Source organism: Cajanus cajan, chromosome 8, assembly GCF_000230855.2.
Source record: "Cajanus cajan strain Asha chromosome 8, NIPB_CcT2T_4, whole genome shotgun sequence".
In the NCBI taxonomy this organism is placed as follows: Eukaryota; Viridiplantae; Streptophyta; class Magnoliopsida; order Fabales; family Fabaceae; genus Cajanus; species Cajanus cajan.
This window is the reverse complement of record NC_138524.1, coordinates 19,158,073-19,176,788: the sequence shown is the minus strand read 5'-3', so window position 1 is coordinate 19,176,788 and position 18,716 is coordinate 19,158,073. Positions and strand designations below refer to the sequence as shown.

At 34.5% G+C, this 18,716-nt stretch overlaps 2 protein-coding genes across 2 annotated transcripts; one reads left to right on the top strand and one right to left on the bottom strand.

Moving 5' to 3' along the window:
• The first annotated feature begins 1,098 nt into the window (after positions 1-1,098).
• LOC109817134 (myosin-2) lies at positions 1,099-13,339 on the top strand. The gene is made up of 25 exons (XM_020382330.3): positions 1,099-1,370; positions 1,644-2,225; positions 2,773-2,874; positions 2,972-3,115; positions 3,394-3,544; positions 3,644-3,671; positions 3,823-3,994; positions 4,131-4,194; positions 4,336-4,349; positions 4,439-4,523; positions 5,064-5,167; positions 5,268-5,403; positions 5,687-5,805; positions 6,116-6,268; positions 6,352-6,441; positions 6,993-7,070; positions 7,268-7,426; positions 7,854-8,009; positions 8,226-8,431; positions 8,506-8,641; positions 9,709-9,838; positions 10,141-10,251; positions 10,339-10,451; positions 11,680-11,892; positions 12,459-13,339. The coding sequence occupies exons 2-25, from the start codon at positions 1,833-1,835 to the stop codon at positions 12,918-12,920; spliced, it is 3,519 nt and encodes a 1,172-aa protein (XP_020237919.2). The 5' UTR covers positions 1,099-1,370; positions 1,644-1,832; the 3' UTR covers positions 12,921-13,339.
• Positions 13,340-14,191: 852 nt separating this feature from the next.
• LOC109817130 (Tetratricopeptide repeat (TPR)-like superfamily protein) lies at positions 14,192-17,582 on the bottom strand. Its single transcript, XM_020382328.3, has one exon. The coding sequence runs from the start codon at positions 17,485-17,487 to the stop codon at positions 14,380-14,382; it is 3,108 nt and encodes a 1,035-aa protein (XP_020237917.2). The 5' UTR covers positions 17,488-17,582; the 3' UTR covers positions 14,192-14,379.
• Positions 17,583-18,716: the final 1,134 nt, after the last annotated feature.

Genomic DNA, 18,716 nt, shown 5'->3' with positions numbered 1-18,716 from the left:
AATAAGATACGCATTAAAAATGTAACCATCATTTAGTCACAAATTAGTTTTTTTTTCTTCTTTTTACTCCAACACTTTGTTATTATATAATTTTATATTAAAAAAAACAAAATGACACGAGTGAATATGGTAAGCTGGTATTTTCATAAATTTTTTTTAAAAGTTCAATCATGTTCTAGACATGTGTAACGAAAATAAAAATAGAATTTTATTAATGCATATAAGATAGATTGAATCTTGAACATACATCTTATTCCCAACACTTTTATCAATCATAATATTTGAGTTTAAGAAAAAGTAAATCAAACACTCAAAAGAAAGAAAAAGTAAATCATGTAATTTTATTTTTGGATTGAGTTTTACAAAAAGTAAACAATGCGATTTTCGGTCTGAATATTATCATTAATATAACTTCTATTGATAAATTACAAAAGTCAACCAATAAATGCTTTTTTTTTTTCACTATCAATGTATGATTTATATTTTTTTTATCAATATAAATTACCATAATAAAATTTAAATATATAATTCTGTCCATATTATTTCGATCTTTTACAGACCAATTTTTATAGTTTTCTTCATTTATATTTCAGGTTCTTTTTATATATATTTTTAGAAATGATCATGTAATAAAACCACATGAGTAAATCACAAATAATGTAAAAAAGAAAAATTTAATAACAGGATTTGAGTCAAACATGTTAGTATTTGAGAAAATAAAACATGTACTAAAAGTGTAACCATGATTAACTGATTTAGTCAGAAATTAGTATTTTTCTATTGACTTTTATAAATAATAAATAATATTTAAAGAAAAAGGAAGACCTAGTTTGGTAATTTGGCATGAGTTGTTACAGCTCATTTCAGTAACCCAATACAACTGCCAGCTTTATTCATTCCCACTCACTCCAACATCCACTCTCTATCAACCCTTTATAATAAATTTAATTTAATTTAATTATTAATGACAGATCCATATATATATATATATATATATATATATTTTAATTTTTTAATTGGTGGCTAAAAATTAAAATAATATCCCTTACCCTATCAGATCCGAACAGTTTTGTGAATGTTTCAGTACTGACTTGACGCCTCTCACCCCTCACCTGAAAGATTTGAATTTCTGAACACACAACACAATCATCATCACCTACTACCACCACAAAACAACAACAAAATTTCAAATTTATCTTATTTTATTTCGTTCTAGAGGAAGAAGAACATCACAAAAAAAAATTATAACCAATTAAAAACCATTTTCTTTCTTTTTTTAATTTAGTTTTAACAATCGATCAACAGAAAAAAAAAAAAATCAGTACAACAACGACATCAACAGCAATTTTCACAAATTGTTCCTGGTTTTCGTTATTCCTCGTCCTTCCCTCTTTCTCTCTCTCTCACAAGAGCTTTATTTTTATTTCTCTCACAAACACAGCACAACACCTTAACTTCTTTCTTCTTCTTCTTCTCAACACTGTTTAAACGTTGTAACTAACGTTCTAGTTATGGAAACCCGTGTTTCACCTCTTTGATTTCGTGAGAACCATTGATTGATTCATGCAACGAGTTTGAAACAAATTTTCAGTTCTCCTCGTTTTCTATAACTTATTTTTTCTTCTCCAAATTTTTTGCACCAGTTTGTGGGGGGTTGACCTATAAGGCAGTGTTTGGGGGCTGAAATCTCAAAAGGGTGTCTTCAATTTCGCGGCTTTGGGCAATGCAGCGGCGAAACTCGAAGTGGGGGTGGTGAGTTTTCAATTGGGTCGCGAATTTAGGGGCAAAGTTGATAAATTTCGGTGGTTTTCGTTGGTGGGGTGTGGCCAATTATGGTGTTATCGGCTTCGCCATGTTCCTTGGCGAGAAGCTCGCTGGAGGAGATGCTCGATTCGCTTCGCCGGAGGGATGAGGAGGAAGAGAAGAAGAAGGACTTGCCGCCGGCATTGCCTGCGAGGCCAACCTCCCGGGCACGGCTTCCTCCGGCGCGGCGGTCGCTGCCGAACAACTTTAAGGTCGGCGGCAGCGAGCCTGTCGCGCCGGATAATGTAGATAGTTCCAATGAGGAGAGAGATTTGGGGCTGAAGAGGAGAAGGGGTGGTTTTGGGAGCATGAGGGTGAAGAAAGATGTGGACTCTCCTTATGTGGCACATTCTTCCACTGCTTCATCAGGGGTGGTTTGGGAATTGGAGGGTGATGACAGCATTTCTTATTTCATAAAGAAGGTAACTGGTAACTGGGAAGCATATTGATTGAATCCTGGTTTTTAATTGTGTGAAGTGTGCTGTTGCATTAAAGGCTAAATGCATGTTCAGAAACAGTTATTTCTAGAAAAGAAATTGTTCATTTTTTGAAAGAATTCGAGAAGTTGAGCAAAATGAGTGATTATTAAGTGATGTTGCGATAAAAGACTTGAAGAATTTGATAAAAATGAGTGATTATAAAGGCACACTGTCTAAAATGGTTCTTATCTCACTTCTTTTATTCTCTCTTTTGGCTTTTGATTAATTGCTTCTTGTTGCCCGGAGCCTTTCTGTTGGCTGGTTGTTTTAGAAGTATTTTTGATTGAAATGTATTGAATTTCCTTTTAAAATTCACCTTGGGGGAGAAAGATTTTGTTTGTGATTATTGTGTATTTAGAGGTATGAAATGAGCGTTGTATTTGTAGTTGTTGTTCAGTCTTTTTGTGATTGGTTTAGACTAGACATTGTTAGTGGTACTTGATGTGCTTTTCTGTTGAATTTGCTTTTGGTTTTTGGTTGTTTCCCCCAGAGGCTTCATATTTGGTGTAGGCAACCAAGAGGGCAGTGGGAACTAGGAACGATACAGTCAACTTCAGCAGAGGAAGCATCTGTTTCACTCTCAAATGGAAATGTAAGTCTATGCTTTTTGAGTCTTTGGAAGATAGTGGGTGTAATTTTGAGTATGTAAGGTAACACAGGCTGTTCGTGTCATTAACTTGTTACTCCAGGTTATGAAAGTAGCGAGATCAGAGATCCAACCAGCTAATCCTGATTTTTTGGACGGTGTGGATGATCTTATCAAACTTGGTTATTTGAACGAGCCATCAGTTCTTCACAATCTTAAGTGTAGATATTCTCAAGGGATGGTTTATGTATGTATGCATGCTCTGGTTTTTTTCTTCTGAGTAATGCTAAATCCTCCTACAATATCTTCCTATCAATCCTTCTATATATGAAGAAGGTATTGATTCTTAAATGAAAAAGTAAATGCATTTAATCTCTTCAAAACATATAAAACATACAATTCCTTATTTAATAAGTAGGAGGATTAATGGGAAGGTGTTGCAGGTGGTTTAATTATTGTTATTTTCCTTTAGTTAGGTGATCATCTATATTCTCTTATGTGCCACTTGTGCTTTCATGTGTGTAGAGCAAAGCAGGTCCCATTTTAATTGCACTTAATCCTTTCAAAGAACTTCAGATGAATGGAAATGATAATGTCTCGGCTTATAGGCAGAGATTTCTTGATAGCCCTCATGTTTATGTTATGGCAGATGCAGCTTATAACAAGATGATGAGATGTGAATGAAATTCTTCCTTCCTTTCTTTCTCCTCCTTTGCAATGTTTGTGCTGTACTTGAATGAGACATTTATAATGGTTTTCTTTTTGTATCTTGCAGATGAAGTAAATCAGTCCATTATCATAAGGTCAGCTTCTTACTGCCGTTAGAGGCTTTGTTTTGTGCATGACACTTAATATATGTTCCTGCAATCAATAGCATTGGATTGTCATAGTGATAATAAGATATATGCTTTCTGGTGTGCTTATTAATAATCATTGTTAGAAATTTGTTTGCAGTGGTGAGAGTGGATCTGGGAAGACAGAAACCGCTAAAGTTGCATTGCAATACTTAGCTGCACTTGGTGGTGATGGCAGTGGTGCGATAGAAAATAAATTTCTTCAGATAAATCGTATACTGGAAGCTTTTGGGCATGCAAAAACATTGAGGAATAACAACTCCAGCAGATTTGTGAGTTTATGATTTTTCCCCCAGTATAGTGAAATTTATTCTTGCTATTTTTTTAATATTGAAGGCTATGCAGCACTTTTTGGATCATTCTTAATAGCCGAGCAGTTTAATTGATAAACATTTTAATTTGGTGCAGGGAAAGTTGTTTGAAATCCATTTCAGCTCCATGGGTAAAATATGTGGGGCTAAAATTCAAACCTGTAAGTTTGTTTAAGCTATATATGTTGCTTCAAATGTGCTTGTTTATGATCTTCAATTCTCCATTTCTGTTGCAATTACTGAGTTGGCTTATTTTTATGGCTGTTTTTGTCATATGCCAACCCATATGCTAACTGGAACAGTATTATTGGAAAAGGTAATTCGTGATGCCCTATTTGAACTAAGACAGAAAGTGTTATGCTTGTCTTTTGTCGCTTCTAAAGTAGTCATGTCTATTGTGAGCAGTCCAGAGTTGTTCAACTGGCAAGTGGTGAGAGATCGTATCACATATTTTATCAACTTTGTGCTGGATCTTCATCTGGTCTTAAAGGTATATTTTCTATGCAATCTCTCAACTTGTTTGTATATAATTTTTCTTGTAAGACATTTGCTTTTCTATGTATGTGTTATTTGCAATGTGTTGAAATGACAACAATCATAGTATTAACTTTAAGAGTCAAGTAGCTCACTCTTCTGTTCTTTCTGAAATTGGATTTTAATCTGTGGAAATATAACAGGATTATTATATAAAAAAGTAACTGTAGAAAAAAGTTAGAATTCAATCTTTTATATTAAGTTCACTATATATCACTGTTTTGTGACAACTGAATTGCACAATTACCATCCTTAAGTCTATCTTTAAAATTTAAAATAGGAGTTTGATCCTTGCAGTATTATTTGTATATCTCCTCTGCCCTTTTAAATTCTGTATACTAATTTTATGTGGACATATATTTTTAACACACATTAATTGGCATCAATTTCGGCATTTAAAGTTACATTATCTTTATAGTTTGTTTTATTGATCAATCATAATTGAATTTGTAAATATTTTTTGTCTTATGTAAAATCATTCTCTTTTCCTCTGCAGAGAGACTGAATATTAAAGGAGTCGGTGAATATAAATATCTAGTTCAAAGTGACTTCATGTCGATTGATGGTGTTGATGATTCTAAAAACTTTCATCAGCTGATGGTATATCATTTGAAAATTAGTTTAGTTTACTCTTTAATTTTGTTTATGACCACCGTAATATCTCATATCATTTTCCCCATGGCATCTGTAATTTCCCTAGAAAGCGTTGGATGCTGTTCAAATTTGTAAAGAGGATCAAGAGATGGTATTTAAGATTCTTGCTGCAATACTGTGGCTGGGAAATATATTATTCCAAGTAGACAGCAAAAATCATATTGAGGTTGTCGATGATGAAGGTAAGATTCATAGAGCATGTAGCATGCCTTTTGATGGACTGCCTGCACCTTATGCTGTTTTGTGTATGTTAATTTGGTGTCATTAAGTTCTCAAAGCAAACTGGAATTCAGCAGGATTCTTTGCAATGCCATATACAGTACAGAATCATATTTTCTTTGTACTGTGATGGAGAGGAATTTGTAGTGGTTCAATTTGACTGACTAAAATATCAATACTACAGGGATATATGAAATTTCACTTGCAGCTTACTAGTAAATTTAATTCGTCGAATTCTTTTTGCAGCTGTAACCAGTGCTGCCCAACTGATGGGTTGCAGTTCCCAGGAATTAATGACGGCATTATCTACCCAAAAAATCCAATCTGACAAGGATACTATTACCAAAAATTTGACATTGAGGCAGGTGTGTTTATTATTTTCTATTTTCTATGGCCCTCATTGTTCTATTCTCTAAGGCTCTGAATGCTCTATTTTCAATATATATGTGTTGGTGGGGGAGGATATATAGTGACTAGTGAGACTGTGAGAAGTGAAATGAGTTGATATTGGCCATACAACCATACATGGATGGTTGTTTGAGATTGTTTAAAGTTAAATCTAATTTTAAACCATCCACTTACGGTTAAGAATCAAGATTAGATCCTCTTACGTTCTCACTTGATGCACTTTTTATGCATGTGTGTATGTTTATCTTTTTCACATTCTTTGTACAGGCAATTGAAAGAAGAGATGCAATTGCAAAATTTATCTATGCAAGCTTGTTTGAATGGCTTGTAGAACAAGTTAACAAGTCACTTGAAGTGGGTAAAAAACGTATTGGGAAATCCATAAGTATCCTTGATATTTATGGATTTCAGACTTTCCAGGTGTGCAATTTGTATTAACTTGTTAGCTTATGCTTCGAAGAACATTGCATATGTTCTAATAGTTTATCGTATCTCTTTTTCAGAAAAACAGCTTTGAACAGTTTTACATAAATTATGCCAATGAGAGGATTCAACAACATTTTAATCGGCATCTGTTTAAACTTGAGCAGGAGGTTGGTAACTATGTTAAGTGTTAATATTGCTGGGTATTTTGATGCCAGTTGCCTTTAATTTGAATTAAATAGTGTGATATAATTCCATGAATTTTGTTTCTGAACACTAATGTCTTAAGAGTATAAGTGTGAATTCCTTGAAAATTATTGTTTCTTTACATTTAAGGTTTTAATACTTCTATACTTCTACATTTAAAGTTTTAATACTTCTATATAAGTGTGAATTCCATAAATTATTGTCAAATACTAATGCAATAAGAACATATTTTGGACAGTGTTATTGGTATAATAGTTAAACACATTGGCTTTGTAGTTAAAATTCATTCATGGTGTTTAAATAGTGGTATGTTATGTAAAAATTACAGTTTAATCGTAAAGGGCATATTTCAAAGAGTTAAAGTTGTTTGGTACTATTGTTGTCTGATAAGGGTTGAAAAAGAATCCATTTAGAAGAGGCACTATTTTTGCTAATGCACAAGATTTTTATCACAGGCTAAGTGTGTGTTATTCATTAGGTTTAACAGCAATATTGCATTTTTTTATTTTATCAGGACTATGAATTGGATGGCATTGATTGGACTAAAGTAGATTTTGAGGACAATCAAGGGTGTTTGGATCTATTTGAGAAGGTAATTATTTGATTTGTTTCTAAATGTTTGAGTTATCCATTGTTATGGTTGTAGTTTTATTTGTTTCCACTTCCAGACACTATTTTTCTGGAAAGCATATTATTTGTTTATTTATTTTATAAAGAAGTTGTGTTCAGGTCCCAATGTTAGGGAGCTGATTTGTGTAGTCATTATGTTATCTGTTGCAAAATGTGCAGAAACCTCTCGGTCTACTCTCTTTGTTGGATGAGGAGTCAAATTTACCCAAGGCTTCTGATTTAACATTTGCCAACAAACTTAAGCACCACCTGAATGCTAATCCTTGCTTCAGAGGGGAAAGAGGCAGAGCTTTCCGTGTTTGTCACTATGCAGGGGAGGTTAGTTTCTGCTCTCTATTTAGGGAGCTTTGTATGTTAGGTCCGACAAAATCTACTTCATTTTAATGTTTAAAATTTAGATTTGAATTGATACTTTGATTTACTAGTCTAACTTTTGCATTATTTTCCACAATATTCTATGTAAAGGACTATCATATAATGTATGGACATTATAAACCACAGTTTTAAGATATGTAACAGTAATTTGTCATTTATATTTAATTGGAGTATAATCTTATCCAGCATCTGATTTGCAAAATGTTTGAATTTCTGAATATGATTATTTAGTTGTTTCTAAACATGGTGTTTTAAATCTGGACCTTGTGTTGTTAAGTGACTATGAGTAAATTATTACTAATTTCCTGAGTGTGTATCATGATAGCCAATTTCATTTGGTGCACATTACTAATGTCTGGACTTCTATCAGGTCTTGTACGATACAAATGACTTTCTAGAAAAGAACAGAGATATGTTGTCGTCTGATTCCATTCAACTCCTGTCATCATGTAATTGTGAACTGTTGCAGTTGTTCTCCAAAAAGTTTAGTCAGTCTCAAAAGCAGAGTGTTGCAACAAAGTTCAAGGTAATCTTGGAGCGTTTCTTGAGTTTCTCTAGCTTTATTAAGATTTGGAAAGAAACGATTATGTCTTGTTACAGAGGATTCGAACATGAGGATGGACAATGAATGCTATCCTAAAAACAACATTATTGAATAATATAGTACAGAAAGTATACAAAGATTTAATTGAAATGACATATATGTTGAGGGAAATAAATCTAACTTGTTTTGTACTTTTAGGGTCAATTGTTCAAGTTGATGCATCAGTTGGAGAGCACCACCCCTCACTTTATACGCTGCATAAAGCCAAATGCTAAGCAGCTTCCTGGCATTTATGATGACAACCTTGTCCTACAACAGCTCAGGTGTTGTGGAGTTCTAGAAGTTGTTAGACTTTCAAGGGCTGGATATCCTATTCGAATGACCCATCTAGAGTTTTCCAGAAGGTAGTTGAGAAAATTCCCATGGCTTTTAGATTATTTTGAATGATGGGTTGATTTCAGTTTCTTAATGTATCTAGGTATGGGTTTCTGCTTTCTGAGCCCAACGTATCACAGGATCCATTGAGCGTCTCAGTTGCTGTTCTGCAAAAATTTAATATCCCTTCTGAAATGTACCATGTTGGCTACTCCAAATTGTATCTTCGAGTAGGCCAGGTATATGTCTCTAAGGTCCAAGTTTTCTGCAAGGCTGGAATTCTTTATACTGTTTTCATCCACTGCTTCATGTTGGTAAAATTTGTAACTACCCGTCCATAGTTTGGCATTGGAAACATATTACATGCTTAATTGCACTTTGAAAAGCTGTATGCTATGAAACACCGATACTTCAATTTGCTTCACGTATCCGTATCCGATACGTATCCGACACGATACTCTTGGATACTTCACCGATACGTGTCAATGAAGTATCCTAACTTTTGAAAATATTATGAAAATTTTATTCAATCTCGATACTCTCAGATACTTCACCGATACTTATCGGTGATACATATCGATAAAGTATTCAAATTTTTGAAAAATTATGAAATATCCTTTACAACTAAATAAGATATATAAACATTTTTAATATAGAAATATAGAAATATTGGTCCTTGATAAACTGTAAATGAAAATTGTCTTCTACTTCTACATAGATAATTTTAAGAAAGGAATGAAATTTGATAATATTATTTCCATTTGTAAATAATAAAAAGTAATTTATGATGAAATGGTTTATAATTATTTTTAGTAATGTACAATAAGTATATTTTTAATTTGGATTTGCAAAATAGTAATTATATATTTAATATTTATGAATTTTGATCAAAATTACAAGTACAAAATTATTATGTTGTATGAACATTGATATATATGATAACACATATCTTACAAGTATCGTATCCTATATATTTTAAAATAAGCGTATCGCCGTATCTGATACGTGTCGTATCCGATACGCGTATCGTATCGGTGCATCGTAGGCTGTATGTGTAGAGTGTAGGCTTCTCATCATGCTAAAACATAAAGAGCTGTGTTGAGCTTAACTTGACTTGAACATAACAATTGTGCCACTCAAAGTTTATCAACAATTTGTTTTACTGAATTAGTATTCTGTTTTTGTACCATGAATGTTTTGCATAGAAGAATTTTAAATTATATGATGCATCTGTTGTGTGATGTTTTAGTTAATTTTAAATTAATTCACATTGTGGTTTCTCTGACTTGGTTATTCTTTTATGTAGATTGGTTCGCTGGAGGATAGGAGAAAACAGGTTATGCAGGGAATACTTGGGATTCAAAAATGCTTCCGTGGTCATCAAGCGCGTGGTCGTTTCTGTGAACTTAAGAATGGAGTGTCAACATTACAATCATGTACTGCCATCAATTTTATTTTCATTTGGAGCAAAACTAAATTGTAGGCATTATGCACACTTTTCTTCATTGAAATGAAGAATTGTTACGTAAATGTTTTTCATAAAAATATAATTGATAAAGAATCCTCAGTGCAGTTTGACTTGTGCTTTCAAATTATAATTTGAAAACCTGATTGATGTTCATTCAGTGAAGAACTTTAGATGCATAAACATATGACTCAAATCATAATTTTTTTTACTGGATTATTCATAACCTTGGTTCTAGTTTGTTTCTAAATTGCTAATTTGGTTACATTACAGTTATTCGTGGAGAAAATACAAGAAGGAAATATGGTGTTACAGTGAAGTCTTCGATGACGATTTATTCTAGAAAACTGGAGGAGATCCATGCAATCATACTATTACAATCTGGTGAGAATGGTTTGGCTTTCTGTCATGTTTACCTTCATTGTTGGTGTTGAAGTTGATTTGCTAATTATCTGTTTCCTTTTCTTGCAGTAATTCGTGGGTGGCTAGTTAGAAGGGATGTTAGTCATGTAAATAGGCTGAAGAAATATCCTGAAAATGCTAAACCTAGGCAGAAGTCCAGTATGAAGATATCAGAAATGAAGGTACTTTACTGTGCACTTAACTCTAGTCTCGTTTTCTGTGTCTTAATTTAGATATCTCCATCTATTTGGTTAATTTTCACATGTTGTATTACGTTAAAATGTAATTTCCCTGTTGTTTATTCTATCTGACAAAAACTTCTGGCAATTTAAACTTCCAAATTCAAGTTCATGTAACTTTCAGTTCATTTTGACCCACCAAACAATACTACTTCTTAGACAAGTGTCTATGGGTATGATGGATTTTGAGACTACCAAAGTATTTTGAATGTCTAAGGACAGTGTATATCTGTTTAAGACGAGACTCACTTTTCAAAGAACCAAATTGAATTGATGTCTGAGAGGTCAAACCATGGAATTAATATACCTTTTGAGAGATTTGATGGAAAGACTTTGGAGGAAATGAAAAGATCTAAGCGTGGTTGCCATTGGCTTAGAAAAAACATGATAGGGGAGTCTTGTGGAAGGCATTGGAGAGTAGGGGAGTTCATGTTGCTTACAATCAGGTCATGCCTTCGAGTAATATGTATGATGAGGTTAAAACCAGTGTGCTCACACATGGTGGGGTTTACACCAAGGGTTAAACCTTGACCCCTATTTATGTTATTTTATTTTATTTTATTTTTTTTGGTTTTGAATGTTCTTACGGATCATATCAAGAATGCATGTTTTTTGCATATGATATCTCTATTAAACTAGGGTTATGGTGGAAGCTTAGGAATCACTTGACTTCTGTTTAAAACAGAAGTAAAACAGAGTACATGGAATGCATATTCAATATGAAGCATGCTAGCATCAGCTGTGAGGTGAAAATTGAAGATAATACATGTCAGAAGTCAGAGAGTTTAGGTATCTTGGATTTATCATACAAAACAACAGAGAAATAGAGAGAGATGTAAATCACAGGATTCTGAATAGGGTGGATTCAATTTAGTGGGTATATTTGGCACACAGATGGAATACACTTTAAAAATATAAGTTCCTTTGAGCAAACTAGAGAAAGTTATGATTCAATTGGATCGAGTAAATTTGTCCCTTAAGTGAGATTGAAAAAAAAAAACTGTGTTGTTGCTGCCAGCTTTCACCAAGTCAACTACCAGATGATAAACAAATTTCATGTCTTCATTTTTTTTGGCAATTGTACTATCATATAAACCTTCTAGTTGGATGTTACAAAAACTATTGATATGGTGTGTTTCAACACATAACCCCTTTCTTTTTGGTTTGGCAGGATTTGTCCAAAGAGCCAGTTCAGAATCTGCTTTCAGCTTTAGCAGAGCTGCAAAGGCAGGTTGACAAGGCAGATGCAATTGTGGAGCAAAAGGAAGAGGAAAATACTGAATTGAGGGAACGGCTAAAACAATCTGAGAGAAAGAGGATTGAATACGAGACAAAAATGAAATCAATGGAAGAGGCTTGGCAAAAACAGATGGCATCTTTGCAAGTAAGTTTTCAGTTCTGACAAGTCTTCAATTTTTGACATACGATTGTTAGAGTAATGGATGCAGTAGATTGGTCTGATCAAACCTAACTTTTGACTACTTTATTCACTTATAAACTACATGAACAAGTTCCTCCTATTCTGATAAAAACCTTGGGATTTCCACACAACAAAAACTAGCAGTTGTAGTTACAGAGCCTGAGGTCTTATAAATCCTATACTTCCGATATGGAACTCGAATCTCATTCATTGCAATGGGATCCTAACATATTCCCTCCACTCGATAAACAAATAAATCATCAGAAAAAAAATAAATTGAACTTCCATCACTTGTATCAGTTTTCTTAGAGAATTATTAGAGGGAATTGTTATTACAGACTACTTAGATATCAAGTTGGATTCAGCTTTGAATTTGTCATTACTAATAAGAAAACACAGTTCCCAAGAAGTTACCGTGTTTGATTTTCTAATCTACAAGAGCTTTTTGTCCTTTCTATAAGTCAGATGCACAAGGATTTCATATCCAACTGAAACTTCAATAAAAGATTCTGATTTCAATTTGAATGCAGATGAGTCTTGTTGCTGCTAGAAAGAGCCTTGCTCCTGAGAATGCTACCGTTCAACCTGTGAGACGTGATTTCATGTTGCCTCAAGGTTATGATTCTGAGGATGCTACTTCCATGGGGTCTCGAACACCAGGTGGAAGCACACCAAAGTTTTCTGGTAGTCTATCTACCTCTGATGCAGGGAGACACGTCAATGGTACTTTGACTACAGTCGGTAATCTGATGAAAGAATTTGAACAGCATAGACTGAACTTTGATGATGAAGTAAAAACTTTGAATGAGGTTAAACCAGGGCAGTCTGCTAACACAAATAACGTTGAAGAACTTCGGAAACTTAAACAGAGATTTGAGGGATGGAAGAAACAATACAAGGTTAGATTACGTGAGGCTAAAGCAAGGGTTTATAAATCAGAAACTGAAAAAAGTCGGCGAACATGGTGGGGGAAGTTAAGCTCAAGATCATAATGGCATTCACCATTCAGTTTTTAAACTCTCTTTGCTGAGAATAGAAATGCTGAAGATTTAGCAAAAATGGCAAAATGATTGTTGTCATGAACTTTGTTCTTTCTGAGGAGTTGCTTCTATGTCTTGCAGAATCACTTGATAAAAGTGTTACCAATTTACTCGTTGAAGGGAAAGAAATTGTATATCTACCAATTTTGTTACATGGTGGAAGTATCATAGGTTGTGCATAGTGGTAGAATTGTAAGGTCGTATAGTTGTATTGGTTAGTCTATAGTTTGCTTGTGTATATTTTTGGGGGTGAAAAAACAGTAATGGCTCATGTATATTCTGTTGATGCTGATGTGATCTAAAACTTAGCCTCGAAGATATTAATAGCAAGTTTTAGTATCTTCAATGTCAAGGGAAAAAAATTCTGGTTATCGATAGAATGAGTATAGTTTTAAAACATTTGCCTCCGGGCTTCCCAACTGTTTAATAGACACAAAAAGTTTGTCTTTCAGGTACCTAATAGGCCACAGAAAAGAGGGGATAGAGGGGGGTAACACATGCTTATAATAAAAAAGATTCCATACATGAGTCGAAAGTAGTGACTAAAGATCCATGGTTTACAATACATAATTAATTAAATACCCGTTGAATGTAAGTACAATAATAATCCAAATGAAGTAACTAGTTCAAACCCAACAAACTGATAAAAGACAAACCGACAATATCATGGATCTATACTCCATCCCTCGAATATCACATCAATTACTCACGATTGCCAGATATTCCTCTTAAAGGGATGTACAAGCATAAGCCATCAGTTTCTTGCAAGGTTTTCCCCCTTGATGCAATTGCAGGTTTGGGGAAAAAGCACTTTATGTGCAAAGTCTTCAGGAACATTGTTAGGGAACCAGTAACCACCCAAGTGGAAACAACCTCTTAAGAGTTGTACAAAATCTCACACCTCAATGAACTAACCACCATATACAACTAGGTAAACCAAGAGAAGAAAACAATAAAGGACCTATTGGTTCAGAATAAGAAGGCCACAGAACAATCATTGAAGGTCTCAAATTCTCAATTAAATTCATGATCAACTTCCCCAGTTTTCATCTATTGGTTTAATGAGTTTGATTTTTATGTACTATCAATGTAAAATAAAATATCTCCTCAAATAATCACAAATTTACATGTATGATAAGTTTGTTGAAATTTATAATAACTACTTTTAAAAGTCAGCCTGGACTATATAATTCTTTTTACTTCATTTACACATTGTGACATCATGAAATAAATGTGACTTCATAGGTAGTATTAAACTTTTGATGTGAAAAATTATGATTTAGTAATAGTAGAAAAAACTTTTAGACAATGAATCAAAATTAAACCTTTTTTTTTTGGTAGGTAAAAATTAAACCTTATTAAATTGCTTTATAACATTTTTCAACTAGTTAATCTAACAAAATCCAATCCACTACCAATAGTCTGAACAGGAACACTTGCCACTACTGAAATGATGAAACCGGTATGCATCCCTTAATATGATTTTCCTGCCAATTATTTTACTTACCATCTTGAAAACAGAGTGACAATCACCACAGACGCGGAGATTCTTAAAAATTCTAAGAGGCGAGCCTTCGGAACTGTTGATCAACCCAAATGCAAGGGCAATTCTCTCACTATGGTTCCAAAGATTATGCTCCTTCTGTTCTTCATCTGTATCTTGCAAGGAATAGCTTGTGTCAGGCACATAGCCTGCCTCTCTAATAATCTTTTTGAGCTCTTCCAACTTTGCATAGATTTGTGCATTTTGTGGATGATACTGGTCTCCCATTCCGAAAGTAGTAACCTGGTTTTTCAACTTGATCCAACTACAGGCAGGTTTCTTCTTTATATTGTGTGATTCCATTTGCTTCCTCACATTCTCCACATCTCTCCACCTTCTAGTTGATGCACAGACATTTGAATAAAGAACATAGGCCGAATCGTCGGATGAATCCAGCTCGAAAAGATGGTCAGCAGCCTTCCTCGCAAGCTCCAAATTGCCATGTATTTTACAAGCAGCCAACAGGCTACGCCACACTAGGTCATTTGGTGGAACTGGCATCTTGTTAATGAAAGTTTCAGCCTCAGCAAGCCTTCCTGCTCGCCCCAGAAGGTCAATTATGCATACACAATGCTCTATTCCAATGGGGACGCCGAATTCAGTAGACATCGAAGAGAAGTATGCAAGGCCCTCGTCCACCAAACCACCATGGCTGCATGCAGACAAAAGTGAAACAAAAGTGACATGGTCAGGTCTCAGTCCCAGATCAAGCATCTCATTGAAGGCTTCCTTTGCCTGTTGGAAAAAACCATGCCTAGCTAATGCTGATATTAAAATGTTCCAAGACCTCTGTGACCTGCTTCTCGGTCGGGGAAGGATTTTAAACACACAATCAATTTCCCCACATTTTCCATACATATCCATTGTTGCATTTAAAACATAATCATTTGACTCAAGCCCAAGTTTAATAATCAAGCTATGAAGCTGCTGACCTTCATCCAGTAAAGTTAAGTTACCAATAATGGAAAGAGCTACTGAGAAGCTAAACTGATCTAAATGAACCCCATCATTCCTCATCTTTACTATAAGTTGTAGTGCCTCCTCACCGGGCCCGTAATGAGCATTTGCGGAAATAATGGCATTCCAAGTACTAGAATTCTTATTAGCTAATACATCAAAAATATAGTTACTTGTATTAAGATCACCACACTGGGCATACATTGTAATTAGGGAGCTTTGAACAAATGTATCTGATTCAAAGCCTGCTACAACTATATGTGCATGGATAGGCATTCCATGTTTTAAAAGGTCATTAGGAGACAAACAAGCACCGAGTAGATTAACAATAGTAATGTAGTTTACAGGCACACCTTCTTGTCTCAAAGAATTGAAAGCTTCAATTGCTGCATTAGGTTCTTTGTTATCAGCATGTCCACCTATTAGTGCATTCCAAGTTACTACATCTCTCTCGGGCATAATTTTGCACACCCGTTGTGCCTCAGCCATGGAACCAAATTTCGCATACATGGTGACCAATGCGTTACCAACGACCAAATTGTGATGGAGATCAAGAAGAATTACAAAGGCATGAACAATCTTTAATTTTTCTAAATTATAGCAGGCAGATAATGCAGTAGTGAAAGTTACATAGTTCATCGCCTTTCTTGTTTGAAGCATCTCAACCAAAAGTTGTATGGCTCTTGGATACTTTTCATTCTCAACATGGCTTGTCATCATGGAATTCCACGAAATTAAATCTCTGTCTGGCATTGTACGAAATACAAACTCTGCATCCTCAGATTTTCTGGCCTGAGAATACATGCTTAGAAGACTATTGCATACGCAAACATTTGATTCCAGTCCAGACTTTACAACCACGCCATGAAGTCCCCTTCCCCACCTCAAATTTTGTGCAGAGCCACATACAGGTAACAGGGCTGAAATAGTAATATAATCTGTTTTTGCATGAGTACGACGCATCTGAGCAAAGTACTCTAGAGATTCTTCACAATGACCAGTATGTACACATGCAGTAATTATCGAATTCCACGAAATAGTGTCTCGTTCCTTCATGTCATCAAACACACACGACGCCTCCTCTATGCTATCATAATTACCAAACATGGAAACAAGGGAGTTCGCCACAGACACACTAGTGTCCAATCCAGATTTGATCACACTACCTAGCACCTGATAACCCATTCTTTTATCTCCAACCACTCCACAAGACCTAACAACCGTAGCCATTGCATTTTCATTACAACACACCCCATCGCGCCTCAAACGCTGATAAACATTCAGAACCTCCTTCACACACCCATTATAAGCATAACTAACCATCAAAGAAGTCCAGGACACTATATTAGGCTCCTCAATCTCCTCAAAGAGCATGTCAACCTCAGAAACCCGACCACACGTGCCATAAAAGTGCAGCAAGCTAGTGGCAACAAACACGTCGCACACCAAACAGCATTTGATCACATGGGCATGCACCTGAAGTGCCCCTTCAGCCATGCACCCTGACCTATCACAAGCAGTAACCAAACTAGCAACCGCAAAACTGCTTGGCTTGACACCATGTCCAAGCATGTGAATAAAGAGTTCCATTGCTTGATAGTACCCACCAACTCTAACAAACCCTGACATCATGTTATTCCAAGAAGCTTCGTTTCTCTCAGGCATTTTATCAAACACGTGCTGCGCGTGCTTAATGCTGCCAAACTTGGAGTACATGCTGATCAAGGTGTTTGCTTGGAATGTGCCTAGTGGGATGACACCCTTCACGCAAAACGCGTGAAGGGCTTTCCCAACAATGAAGTTGGTGATTTCGGAAAAGCCCTTTTGAGGAAAGCGTGAAACTTGGGGGTTGGGGTGGTGACCATAGTTCAAACATGTGGTGGGTGGGGCGTGCACAAGGGTAAGAGTGCATAGCTTTCTGCAATGTTCTGATAATCGAATGCGGTTAGACACACCGCAAGATAAATGGTCAATAATTCCTGAGAATGAACGCAAAGACAAATTTTTTGCAGTATTCATTCAACGGGTAAATGAATTAAGAGTGAAAGTGAAGTTTATTTAAAAATGGCATGGCTTTTTTGAGTGGGACGAATCCTTAAACTTTGGGGATGGCAATGCAACTTTGGGGATTAAAATTAAATTGGACATGGTTAGTCAATAAAAAAATAGTGTAATAATTTGTGATTATTTTATATTATCAAAATATTTATTTATGTCTGAAATTTATATACACAATTACGCTAGTTTTGACATATTTTACTAGTCAATGGGTTAATTTTTAATTTTAATCAATTATTTAAATATTTGAGTTAATTTATCACTAGATTTATTAAAACTGTTTGCATCAATTACTTACAGATATTATTAACAGATTAATTTATTTTAAATTTTGTCAATAACAAATTAATTCGAGCTAAATTTAATTAATTACAATAAAATATGTTAGTAATTTTTTTATAAATAATGAAAAATTAAATCAATCATACAAACGATTAAACTAAATCAAATGATTTGATTGATTGATTAAAGTTTAATAATTGATTGTCACAAAATACGTTGAAGTTAAAGATATTATAAATCCAAGTTCACACTACTATTGGTGTTATCGACTAACAAAATAATTGTCTTCTATAAAAGATAGTTGTGTTACAAAAAAAATGCATTTATTTATCATCAGTCAGAGTTACTTTACACTCTTTTAGGCTACATCAACTTGAAGATTACTCACCATCTATATTGTTAAGCATTTCAAGTTTAAAACATTTGGTTTAAGAAAATATTACTAATTAAGCTGTAACTATTACATGTAGAGTACTAGAAACTGAAAATGTTGCTTATTGTGTTTTTGCTCATATGTAATATTTTGTGCCTTGGCAAGGACTTCAAAGCATGGAATGTGAGTCAAATGTGTACACAGACCTTGTTGAGATTGGTTGGCATCTCCATGTTCCATACTTCTGTATTTGGCAACAAAATAGTGCTTAGTTTCATATTTTTTGGCAACCTTATTTCTGAACATGCTCAAATATGATGGTAAACACAGTCATGTAGTCATAATGTACTTACTGCAAGACCAACTGATATTTTTGACATGCTGATTCTAATTTCAATTTCAAGTTTGCTCATACTATTAAATAACAACTCTAAATCTATAGGGTACAGAAAAATTGAATTGATAGTCCATTTTTTAATTATCCTAGTTACATAATATAAGTCAAGTCACTTTCTTCCTTAATTTAACATTGCTG

Excerpts from the sequence above, each read along its gene's own strand:
- LOC109817134 (XM_020382330.3), top strand. The coding sequence starts at position 1,833 with ATGGTGTTATCGGCTTCGCCATGTTCCTTGGCGAGAAGCTCGCTGGAG. Across the intron at positions 2,875-2,971 it reads TTTCACTCTCAAATGGAAAT|GTTATGAAAGTAGCGAGATC; the intron begins GTAAGTCTATGC and ends TTGTTACTCCAG. Across the intron at positions 11,893-12,458 it reads AACAGATGGCATCTTTGCAA|ATGAGTCTTGTTGCTGCTAG; the intron begins GTAAGTTTTCAG and ends ATTTGAATGCAG.
- LOC109817130 (XM_020382328.3), bottom strand. The coding sequence starts at position 17,487 with ATGAATACTGCAAAAAATTTGTCTTTGCGTTCATTCTCAGGAATTATT.